Source organism: Hyposmocoma kahamanoa, unplaced genomic scaffold (genome assembly GCF_003589595.1).
Source record: "Hyposmocoma kahamanoa isolate Upper Pololo Valley unplaced genomic scaffold, ASM358959v1 78, whole genome shotgun sequence".
NCBI classification, from domain to species: domain Eukaryota; kingdom Metazoa; phylum Arthropoda; class Insecta; order Lepidoptera; family Cosmopterigidae; genus Hyposmocoma; species Hyposmocoma kahamanoa.
The window spans coordinates 12,252,448-12,265,522 of record NW_020653945.1 but is presented as its reverse complement, the minus strand read 5'-3'; the positions used below and the strand labels follow the sequence as shown (position 1 = coordinate 12,265,522).

The following is a 13,075-nucleotide window of genomic DNA, read 5'->3' as shown; positions in this document are numbered from 1 at the left end:
ATATATATTTCTCTATAGAAAAATTATAATTTTTTTCTCCGAAAGTATCACCTTTACAAGAAATTACACAAGAAAAAAGTTGTTCGGAATGTTATTATCTATCATATAAAAATACTCCACAAGTTATTCCTATGACTAAGAATTATCAATTTGGGCCATTGACTTTTTGGGCCCACTGTGCGGCGCGGCGTATCTCATGATCTCTAGAGCGTATCCGAACTCATTTGACGCACGTACGAAATATACGTTGACATAATTTAAAATTATTTTTTAATTTGCACATTTATAAATAGCTCTCTTTATTTATATGAAGTTTTGTGAGATAATAAACTTATAATCTAGTATTTGTTGGTAAATCTACTTTAAGTTTTAAAAGAATAGATTTTCAGAACTTGTAACAAGCAAATGTCAAGATGACTGAAGTTGAAGCTTTGAAAACAAATGAATTTCTGCGGCGACGAAAGCTGAGAATTCAGCAGGTTCGTTTTTAGTTAGCGTTTTTTCTACAATTCAAATAGATCTTCATAAAAAATTATTCAAGTGATTTGCAGAAATACATAGTTGTGTTGTTTTTAGGTTAGGGAACAATCAAAAGACATTGCAAAGAAAATACGACAACGAGCTGAACTTGAAAAGGCCAGGCACCTTACGGAGCACGACGCAAAAAAAGGAAAAGTATATCAGAAACAGCAGGATAGATTGGTGCAACGATTAGAGAAGTTTTGTGCTAGAAGTTTGCAAAATGTAGGTTCAAGTCACAAGAATGCGGAGAAACTAAATGTTGAAGGTATCTTACTTAACTTTTCCAATATTATTTTAACACACCATCATTTAATTTATCTTTGTTGTATCGCCAAGTAAATTGTAATCACAGTTGAGACATAAATTACGTAATTCCCTAGATAATAATGTGTTTTAGTTAGAAAAAAAAGTATTGTCCTTAACCTTTTATAGGAGTTCCAACAAAATCCGATCTTTCAAGACAACGAGGTAAAGAAGCAACAGTAGAGTTGAAGCGGAAAAAACAAGAACACCTAGACAAACAGAAGAAATTACTCGATAGACGACTTCAGGCTCGGTAATTGCCAGAAATAGTTATTTGTTATGTAAGGTGGCAAAGTTGTTTGACATGAGTGCTTCTATAGAAACCTGAAGAAGTGAAGGAAGCTAAGATTGAAGTTAGGTTTAGGTTAGTTAGAAGAAGTTAAGAAGAGTTTAAAAAATAGATTAGATGCAAAACAACTTTGCTTCCAAGCGAAACACAATTTTTCACCTCACTGTAGCGAGGAAAATGGTAGATGAAAGAAAAACAGGTAAACTATAAAACATCAGTTTTTTTATTAAAAGAAAAAGTTTTTCTCCGGATGCATTCCGAATGTACACATCAATATTTTTATTCTTGCTTGTACTTTTATTTGTGTGAAATTATTTTAGTTCTTAGACAAACTAAAACAAACACAATTAGTTATGATTATCAATTTAATGTCAACGTTAATATAGAATAACAGATTTATATTACATAAATAAGTAACGTAGAACAAATTGCATAGTTGAATATGTCATTATCTTTTTTTTTTCACCGGAAGAATAAGTTGGGTGCACCACAGTCCATCATCAAGTTCGAATTTCTAAAGCCTTTTCCGCACTGGCTTGCAAAACAATAAACGCTGTTTTGCGCACAGACTTCTAATGAGAAAGAAAGCCTTTCCGAGCTAATGAGGTGAAAAAGAGCTTTTGTACATAGCTTTTTGTGGTTAGTTAATTGGAATACATATATGTTACAGAGAAGCAGCAAATGAAATTAGTAGAGAAAAGTCCTCATCTGTTGCAAGCAAGATATTAGCGAAGTCGTCCACAAAGGAAATTGCTGTAGAAGCTGAGGCCGTGCTGAATACTGACAAACCAGAAACCAAAGAAGGGGATGACAAACGGGAACCTGTGATTTTAACAAATGAAATGGCCACTCAATGGAATTTTGACTCTGTGCCCCATGAGTGGGAGCCTCACATTCCTTTGCTATCACTTCATAAAGAGAGTAGTGATAGCACTAAAGACACCCCTGGTCAAAATGTTGAGGAGACTAAGAGGAGGCCCAACTTGTTTGCTGTCAGTGAAGAAATGCCATCAAGTCTTTGTGGTGGCCTCGCCTATCAAGATACCACTTCCTCCTATAAGCCATGTTTAAATCTCGTTTCGGAATATTTACAGAATAGGGAACTTCGCCTGCGTGAACATGATGCTGTAACTGTAAACAAAAAACCTGATGATTTACAAAGTATAAAACAGACTTTACAGAAGACTCGCACTGCATCAGTTGAAGGTAGTTTTTGTCATGTAGCTGATGTACAACTGGTACCAGTGCCTTCATGGCAGCCTGAGAAATGTGGATTTTGTACTCATAATGTCTTATGTCACAAACAATCATCCAAGTGCAGCAACCATTCCAAGACTCCTCAAGCCAGTGCGTTCAAAGAGCGTGTGATGAAGCAAATCTTTAGTTCTAGACATATTCAGCCTGATTTGAATCCTAGTCCAGTTCTAAGGGGTTCCAGCCCTTTTCGGAGATGTAAAGTTGGTCAAAAACATTGTAAGCACAATTGTTTATGCAAACATTTGTATCACAGGCTATTCATTATTTTTCAGAATCATGATTCATCACATGCACTAGTAAAACTGCAATTTATATATTACTATGGAGCTTAATGCTTATACTATTATTCATTTTATGCTAAAACATTTAGTAGTAGTAGTATTTTTAGTCTTTCTTTTTTAAGTCTGTAGTAGGAGCACAGTATTAACAATAGCATTTCAGTTTCAGTTAAGCCTACTTTAGAAAGGCATTCTGACATGCCTATGAAATTAGGCCAATCTATGAATTTTGTGAATAAGAAAAATTCTGTGACTATGTATAACCATGCCACTAGAGACACAAGGGATGTTTGTTATGGTGATAAGAGAATTGTATTTCGAGATACACTAGCTGATGAAGATGCTTACTCTCAAGCTATGAAGGAATCTTCATTGGATTCAAGGAGAGTTTTATCCTGCACAAATGATAACCATCGAAAGATGCAAGATTCTCGGAGCAAAATTGCACTGACAAAACAAAATGTAGAAAAAGAGTTTAAAGATACTATGGCATTTTTGAATACCCTTTCTAAAGATAAAACAAAACCTATTGTAAGTACTATTTCGTTATTTATGTAATTGAATTTGGTGGTAGACTGGCATTGAAAATATACAGACTGTCTCAGATGATAGGTCCAAACATGTTCAAATCATGACCGAATCTTCTCACATTGATATGTACTTCTCAGTTGGACCTGTGCTTATTCAAACCAATCTTCCAGGAGAGCCTTGACTAGGATTTGAAGATGATTCCTACCTAGTATTTGTGACTAGCTTACCTGTATTGACTCTCATAGAAGGGCCCAGTTATCGTGAGGACTTGACCCCAACTTTTGCAATCGCATCTGTAGTCTAATGAGGCCAGTCTGACACTGGGGGCAATGGCTCAATTCCATGTCACCTGGAAGCCAGCATAGAACTACTTTGCTCCTCTCACCAGAGCAACAGTGTGCATGCACTCCATTGTTTTCTATGTTTCGGAGACTGATGCAAGTGGGTGAAGAGGTAGCTCTTGTTGCTGTTGCAGTTTTGAATTGATCTAGATTTTTGCATACGCTTTTAATTTTGGTTGAGTTTGTAGCTGAATCTGGCTGGAACAGTTAATTAGAAAATAATTTCACTTTACTCTCAGTTGAATAAAAAAAATTCAGTATTTAAAAAACTATACCCAATCGCAAAAGTTTTGTAGCAGTAGTAGTGAGGTGAATATATCATGATCATATTCCACATTGTAATGTTGATTAAAATGGTCCATAAACTTAATAAATTATTGTTACCACCAGAAAACTGCTTACAAAGACGAATCACGACAGGAATTGCAAAAAGGAGGCTGGCAGAAAACACTACAGCAAGAGTATAAGAAAATTGAAAAAGAATGCAAAAGACACCCTTTTGTGGTAAGCTTGATTGAAAGTTATAATAATATGTATATGAATCTAATCCTTTGAAGTCAAGATGTCGTATATTCAGTGGACAGAATTGTGATAACAATTATAAATGTAATTATTAATACAAAGATCGAACACTCGGAAAAAATTCCTTCGATCCGGTCGGATTCCAACTGACATCTTCTAATTTACCTTATTTTAAAACTAACGTAATAACGTTAACATAATAATGTTACTATTTATGTGTAATTTAAAAGCGGTTCTGAAACATTAGTAAATCAATGTCAGTTTGATTTACTAATTAGATGTGTAGCAATCCCACTACATCACTTACATATACTTATGTAAACACTATATATATTCTAAAATTATAAATATATAGTACACATTACAAAACATAAATGTATAATATATAAAATAACTAATAAACGAGAATGCTATAATATATAATAGGTAAATATATAATACACATATAATACTTAAATATATAATACATACTACAATAAATAAACACTAACTACAGAACACAACTATACTAAACTAAGAAATAAAAACACGGTTGCACTTACCTGCACGACGTATCGGATAAAGACACTGGAGTCGCGCACTGCGATGCAAGAACAATGGGTTACGTCACTCACCTGCGTCGACGCATCGAACCATCTTGCTGCCAACCAAACCAGTCTAAATCACTCGCGGACACAGTGCGCATGTCGCTTGCTTTTATGTTTGGTACCGCATTCTTACGCTTTTATTTGCTTTTGTAAACACATAACGCATTAAATACCTACAGATGTAATATGGACGACACATTGCGACAGTGGCGCACTCATAGCAAGACACTTTCGCACCGTCTCGCGGCCACGTCTATTTTGATTTATACAATCTGTGAATCGTAGTAATTACCTATCACTGATCAATAATGTTTATTTAAAAATGTAATTTTTTCCCCAGAATATGAGTAAAACTATTTCTTCAAGTAAAGATAAACCAATGTCACCACCATTGTCAGACTTAGCAGACAATTTTGATGCCAAAGATTTTCAGTACTCTTGGATGCCTGTGCCAGAAAGTGACGGAAATTTTGCGATTCATACAATTCCCACAACACTAAAAGAGAACAAATCTGGTAACACAGTGAAATTCAGTCAGGTCGACAGCTATCACGAATATCGGTCTCGGCATAAGCATACTCCACCTACTAAAGACACTGCTAGCGACAAACCAAAGCGAGTAGTAGAAGCAGTGGTTGTTGAACAAACTGAACAAGAGCAACACCTCAGTTCGTCATCTGATAGCTCTTTAGAAGAAACATCAAATGATGATGTATATTTAGATAAAACCAAGCCTAAAACGAATAAAAACAGAAATGACAGACTGTCAGATGCAGAAAGAATAATAATCTACAAGATTTTAGACTCCAAAGCAGACAAAAAGAGCAAAATTAATAAAACAGCAAATAAAAAGAGAGCAGGCATTTTGAACAGTAAAGATGCTACAGAAGCTATTGTGGAAAAGACAAATACTAGCAAGTCAACTAAAAAGCTTAAAAATAATTCTTTTCAACAACTCGATGAAGGTACCTTGTTACATAGAAATATAATAATAATATAAATTCAACAATCAATTTTGCAATTACAGACAGACTGTTACAAAAAGATGTTATGTACTTTATATTTTTTTTTTTGTTGCAGGTATTTACAAAACAATTAATGAAAAACGGTGAGTATACATAGGGATTATTTTTCAATTACTGTACCATCTCCTATTCCATTAATCCTGCTGTCCTTCCTCAGGATGAAATACAACATAATGAGTTGTTACTCCACTAATGTAGAACTATGGCAATCTGCGACCAACCGCAAGCCTTGGTGGTAAATTGCTTTCTCTTATTTTTATGCAAATAAAGAAAGAAGTAGGTATGCTATTGCGACCACCAAATATGTGTACACGTATATAAGTATTCAATTTATATTCATGTTTGTACATTTTGGTTCGTTTGCTCGATAACAATTACTCTTCGTAAAATGTTACATGGTTTAAATTTTCCAAAAAGGTGCTTATTAGGCATTTTTTGTAATACCTGAATTTTTTTTTAAATTAAATTTCAGGGACAACATTGCCTCAATGTATTTTCCGGACGACGTATTGAGTGGCGCCAAAATTGCCACGGATGACACAATTGTTGAAGATTGTGGCCAGTCAACATGTTATTTGAAAAGAATTAAAAATACTATACAAATGGACACTGGTATGACACGTTACTGTTGTGTGTTTGATGAGAATGTCTTTCTAATCTTGGTAATCAAACAATATTTTTTTTAGGGCTTGGTGTAAGTAAAGAATGCGCTAATGAACGCCCTGGCACCAGGTTATTATTATTTTTATTAATTTATACATTGCTACATTGAGTATGGTCCTACCTTTATCTAATTTTTAATTATTATTATACATATCTCTAGTCGTTTGCCCATGCTACTAGGGCAGCCTCACAGTAAGACAATACATTTTATAGTTCATTGATATTTATTCTTTTCATTAACCGTATGTATTTTTTTAGGGACGTCGCAGAACAAAAATGTGACTGCGCTACCAAATTAAAAGATGACAAATGTTTGGAAACAAACCCATCTACATGTACGTCAACTTCATCATTTAAAACGGCTACAAATGATAAAGCAAGTGGATTTACAAACAATGGGTTTCTTAAATTATTAGACAAAGATGGACAAGATGCGGGTAAATTTTATATTGGCGCTACGGGCTTTCTGAAACATGACGACTTTGAGGTAATTATCCAACTTCGAAAAAAAGATGCCACTAAACAAGATGAAAATATGACAACCTCTTGTGCCACTGACGAAAGGCCTGATCGAACAGAAACAACAGAACACGGAATACAGCGAGTCAGTGATCCACTAGTCCCACTACTGAAGAGTACATGTGAAGGAGAACAATCTTCAGAGAAAATAGTGAAAACTGTTTCTGCTCCTCATAATTCACATTCTGACGGCATAGGCCCATCGTCGCAAAGAACGTGTATGGACGTGATCGATCAAACAGGTATCTGCAATGCAGAGCCAGCTGCAATTAAAGTACTTCCAGAACAAGTTAAATCAAGTAAATTTGTTGAAATTGGTACATATACAACCTTTGAAGATTGTTCTTTAGTTTTAAACAAACCTGAAACAATTGCAAAACCTGCTATGTCAACTTGCACACAAACGTCTTTCGACTCTCCACCTCCTCAAAGGCCTATGTTTATACACATGAGTTCAACTACATCAACGGCATATATGAGCCCACCAGAATTGATTTTACCTGCATTTTTGAAGCCAGATCATACATTAAATACTAATAATTTTACCTGTCGAGGTTCACTGTACGGAGATGATAGAGTTAGGATCATAGATGAAGTTGAAGCACATTCTTGTACATGTGAAAGGTACCGTATTAAAAAAAAAAATGTTACGAAAATTAATCCTTCTATAAATAAAATACCTGCATCTCCTCAAACAGCAAACTCGACAAGCGACAATGGTGGCGAAATGTTCGGTATTTGTCGTAAAAAAGCTGGAAGTGCTCAATGCAGGAAAATTAAAAATTCTGCTAGATTTGAAAATAAGCGATCTCCAAGTATGATTTCTGAAGTGCATACATGTAGAACACAATATACAAGTAGAGGATATCGAAATGATGAAAGCAAAGCAACAAAGGTTAAATCGAAAATGTCATCGGTGTTTAGTAATGACAGAAAAAAAAGTAGTAAACATGATTTGAATCCCCTTGTTAAGTGGTATGTAAATAAGTTACTCAGTATAAACAAAGATGGATTAAGAGCTGTTGATATAGCAAATCAAGAATGTAGTGCTGTAACAACCCCTGGAAGCTCGATCATTGATGTTCCATGTAACATTGACCACAATGGTTCTACAGTAAATAACCACATATCGCTAGAACAACTTAAACAAGCTGTAACACAACAAGTTTTAGAAAAATATAAACGGTCACAAAACGATATTACCGAACGGAAAGACTGTAATAACAATAAAAAAAATCGATATCGATTAACAAAGAAAAAAACCGCTCATAAGGTAAAATCGCTTAATATTTCAAAGCACTTAATTAAGACGAAATCATGCAATAAATCTAATTTGAACGTTATTATGGTGAAACCTGATTCTTCAAAGGCGCCAATAATAGAGTCTTTAGATAGAAAATCTAGTATACGGTTGCGAAGTAAAAGCTCGCCATCACCAAGAACTCTAGATGACACCACACTAAAACGCAAAAACAAATCCTCTGAGTACATAAACACGCTAGATAGTATTAAATTTATAGAGGAGCGTAATAAAATTACGAACTTTCGAAGTGGTGACGTGGATTTTTTGCTAAAAAAGTATCGAAATGAAATGAATAAGAAATCTGAGAAGACTTCTCACGTTCCTCGTAGTACCAGTAAATTGACTAACAAGACTTGTGACGTTTCTCAAACTACCACTAAATCCGGAGTTATTTCATCAAATTCTACCCAGGAAGCTACCCAGCCACAGCAAGTACCTGTATTACCTTTAAATATATCAACACAGACTCTTGAAACTCTTGATGAAGAAATACACTTTATAAAGATGGCAGAAGATAAACTTCAAAATATGGAAAAAATTGCAGATTTAACTGAAATATGCACAAAACGGCTATCAAATCTTGCCAAAGTACTAGAAGAGGTCAGGAGAAATAAATCTTTGGCATACAATCAAGTTTCTGGTTCTGAATCTGAAACCGATCAACGTTCTGAGTTATCGCCAGATGGTCAGCCTGTGACATACGAGCCATTCGTGGAAGTAAAGGTAGGGAGAAAAACTGCATCTCCTCCACTAGAACAACAGTCTGATGAAACAAATAAAAAAAATTCACCAGGTTCTTTGCATTTTATACCTTTTTTAAAGGATATACCCAGACCTGATGCTTCAAAGATTTCTCAACTGTCCTGTGACTCCCAAAAGATCAACGAACCTGAAACAAGTTCTCAAATCACTTCTACAGTAGAGGTACAAAATAATAAAAGTAGAGGAAGACCACCTCCTGCTTTATCTAGGAAAAATTTAAAACATGGTCATGATGTTGTACCACATGAGCTCTCTACGGTAATGGAGATCGACTCACCTCTAAGTGCTAAAGTTAAAAATCAATCCTTACACAACGATAAAGCTACTGACTTTGTGTCCTCAATGAAAACTCAATCAATTTTGGGTGGAAAGAAAGATAATCTAAGCGTCATAACGGAGTTAGTTGCATCTAACAAGCGCGAACAACAAGTTGTTGCTTTAGATACAGAACAAAATGCAAATCCTGACTTATTGCAAAGTAACATCAATACGTCTGACCGAATGCCGAAACCAACTTCAACAGAATCCTACGACGATTCCAACATGCCAATGATGGACATGAAAAAATTTAATGAAATAATGTTAAAACCGTTCATTAGTATTCATGAGTACGCAAAGCAGTGCAATGCGGGAAACGCAGTGCTCGAGGAAGGCTCCAACTTAGATGTTCCTAAGGATGATGCTATAAATGACGACCTTAGCTCTCTGCATTCCGATGGTAGTTTGCCGGATGTCATAGCAGAGTTATTGAAAAGGAATATCATTAGTGAACCTTTTAAGTTTGACACAGTTTCGAACACCAATTCAACTACGGTTTCTTCAGAGTCTACATTACCCATGCTAGCTTTATCAAAAGTTTGTAAAGAAAGTAAAAAGAAATCTAGTGCAGTATTTCAAAATAAAGAAAATGTTGCAGAGACATCAGATACTCTGAGTATTTCTTCTAATCCAGATTTGGAAAATGCATTTAAAAAGCTCGGTATTGGATGGGCTTCATCTACTCTTAGAAAAACCAAAGAGAGGCTGGCTCTTTCATCATCTTCGAATACTTCAAGTTCCAGTTTGTCTCAATTCAAATTAAAAGGTAGCAGTAATCACGATGTACCAGTTGTTGTGAAAGTGACCGATTCTGTTGCTTTGGTTCATAGTATACAAAGGAAACCATTGCAAGGAAAAATAGTTGCCGACAGTGGTAAAAATGCGGAGCAACAAACTTCCTTAACAAGTTCAATGACAGTAAAGCAATTTTTGACTAATGAATTGGCTAACAAAATAACGTTCACAAACAAAACAGATGATACAGAGGACTATGTGTCTCTTTATGAAACAAAGTTGCCGGAAGAAATGAAACATTTGTCGAAATTGGTACGGGCAACAGCTGAACAATCTATGGACAGCGTCCCGAGCGGTAGCAACAACCGCGCGCGGACTTCTACCCCTGTCCAAATTTTCAAGTCTATGACTTATCACTCTAGTTCTAGTTCAAATATATCTAACGGGCTATTTAGCAATGCTGACTTGTCCTCAGTTAAAGGTACTTCCAACTCTCAGAAGAACCATTCCACTACCGATAAAGATGATCTTACCGTTCCGAATTATAGTTTGAGGACTAAAAAAGGTCTCTCAGATTATAGCGAGTGATTAGTTGTTATCATTCCATGTCGAGAAAAAATATGGTGGGAGTGTGGTTGAGAAAATTAATGACATTTATTTATATTTTATATTAAATAAATCAGTGTTTACTCTGATAGCTATTTTACTGCAACAAACATGACAATTAGTGTCCACTGCCCTAGAAGTACAAAAACATTTATATTTTTCAAAAACTATATTTCAAATAAATAGATTTCCCTTAATATCACAATGTACATGATGACAATCTAAGTTTTATATCACAATGATTAAGTTAGATTGGTGGTCAATATGATTTTATGAGACAATTTCATGAAAATTAACAACTGAGTTTACAATATAATATCAGCTAAAGATCACAGAACACATTAGCTCCTAAATAACTAAAATACTTTTTTTTTTTGAGATTAAGAATGAGATTTATTATATGAACATGAATTACAATTAGGAAATAAAACTATTTTTCCGGATTTAAATCGCGTATATTTGTTTTTTCAAACAAACCGACGTTTCGGGCCTTTTACAGTAATCATCTGGCAGGGGAACTTCAGCATATAAAGCAAGTCCTACATGCGAATAAGTTGAAGATTCCAAGCCAATGCCGCAGGCCCAGTGTGAAACCACCAACAGTCGAGCGAAGACCTGCCATCTTACCTTACGTGGGAGGTGTTACAGACAAGATCGGAAGAGTCCTCAGGCGCGCATCTATCAAAACCTATTTCAAGCCCCTGAGGAAGATTTCTCAGTTCCTGAGACCCGTGAAATGTAACATCCCCTTACAGGATGCAGGAGTCTACAAGCTTGACAGTGAGTGCGGTCTCTCTTATATTTTGTACCCGCGTCAAAGAACATATAGCTGATGTCAAACACCGTCGCGTAAACAAGTCTGCAATCTGCGAGCATGTCATGGATAAACCTACACATTCAATGAAGTTTGACAAACCCCAGGTCCTTGCAAAAGAAGTCCGTTATCTACCCAGGATGCTGCGAGAGGCCATTGAAATTAAAAAACATCCTAATTTCAATGGGGAAGATGGTTTCTCCGTACCACCAGTTTGGGATCCAGTGTTTCCTCTAATGAAAAATCCCAAACAGACATAAGACTGCAGTACTAATTAATATGTTTTAATTTATTCTAATTTCTATTATTATACACACTTTATTATACAAATGTATAATAATAAATTGAACTTAATAAAAATTCATTTAATAAAACAATTTGTAAAACTTAATTTAGCGTAAATTGGAATGTTTTCTTTGTAAAATTAAAAATAAGGTATTTAATTAATAACTATTGTAACTATAGTGAAAAAATAAGGTGGTTTGCATCAATATTAGACAACTGGTTGAAGACTGTACCACATCAGTCAACCGTGACCATGGGACCTGTAAAGTGCCCGAAATGTCGGTTTGTTTGAAAAAACAAATATACGCGATTTAAATCCGGAAAAATAGTTTCATTTCCTATGTGTAACAATCGCGAAAACCTAAAACTCGATATGAATTACAATTGTTATTAACTACATTGTACAATACACAATGATCCCCAATAACAGAAAATTGGCTAAAACTTATATACATGCCATCAATCCTTTTTGTCTTTGAATAGATGTTCTTTAGCTAAAGTGTATGCCAGGCCAACTGTAAGGGCAGCTACCACAGTGCCTTGGGCTGCTACTCGAAGCTGCATCAGGAACACACTGGTGCTCATTTTGCCTTTGGTTTTGTATTTATAGGCACCTAGACCACAAACTCCGATTAAACCTAAAATTCCTGTAACAAGCAAACAATAGGTACATTAAATAAATACACATCATGTTTGCTAAGTATGTGAAATATACAAACTTTACCAAAAGTGCATGTTAAATATTTTTTATTTATGATACCAAGTGACGGGACGAACAAGTTCTGCGTCTGGTGGTGAGCGACAGCAGTTGCAGTGTCACTCAGAGCTTTAAATCGCCAAGATCTGAGGAGCACTGCCACTACGCCTGTCACCATACCTAAGACATAAGTTGACAAGTCACATTACTGCTTGGAGGCAGAAATAAGCATGGTGGCAGTACTTGACTCTTTCACAAGGAGCTGTATTGTTACTAAAATTAATTTGAGATGATAAACTCGGGGCACAAAATCAAAAGTATCTATATTGTATGGGTACCTATGCAAATTCCACACAAAATAATAAAATTAGAAGTAATAAAACTCAAATGAGAAATGTATGAAACTCAAAGGGTTGTTATTCTTTATATCACAGGTAGTAACAGTTTAAACAGAATCTTTCATGAATTTTTGTCGTCTAAGTTGCTAGAAAGTATCGACACTGGTAAGGTAATTGGAAAATATTACAGGAGAGTGATTTAAAATATAACCATAACTCTAATTTTATTTGTTATAGCCTCCTGAGTCCTTGCGTACTTCTTCCTCGAACAAAATGGCGATGATCATTTAAGGCCCATTTAGATGGAGAGAGTTTCTCGCACGCTTCGTGACAAAAACTCGTAGGCGATTATCGTAAGCAATAATCGCCATAAGATTATC

At 35.2% G+C, this 13,075-nt stretch overlaps 2 protein-coding genes across 2 annotated transcripts in view; one reads left to right on the top strand and one right to left on the bottom strand.

Annotated features, from left to right (window-relative positions):
• The first annotated feature begins 297 nt into the window (after positions 1 to 297).
• Positions 298 to 10,560, top strand: LOC113233355. Its single transcript, XM_026468471.1, has 12 exons — positions 298 to 479; positions 577 to 787; positions 955 to 1,078; positions 1,785 to 2,587; positions 2,813 to 3,180; positions 3,912 to 4,025; positions 4,971 to 5,595; positions 5,711 to 5,738; positions 5,813 to 5,890; positions 6,128 to 6,267; positions 6,342 to 6,387; positions 6,577 to 10,560. Exons 1-12 carry the CDS (start codon positions 414 to 416, stop codon positions 10,541 to 10,543), a joined length of 6,570 nt encoding a protein of 2,189 aa, XP_026324256.1. The 5' UTR covers positions 298 to 413; the 3' UTR covers positions 10,544 to 10,560.
• Positions 10,561 to 11,926: 1,366 nt separating this feature from the next.
• The window catches only part of LOC113232768 (HIG1 domain family member 1A, mitochondrial-like), a 21,903-nt gene continuing 20,754 nt past the window's right edge, over positions 11,927 to 13,075 (bottom strand). The window contains exon 2 of the mRNA XM_026467552.1: positions 11,927 to 12,307. Coding sequence (XP_026323337.1) covers positions 12,120 to 12,307 — 188 coding nt within the window. The 3' untranslated portion in view covers positions 11,927 to 12,119. The remainder of the gene's footprint in view (positions 12,308 to 13,075) is intronic.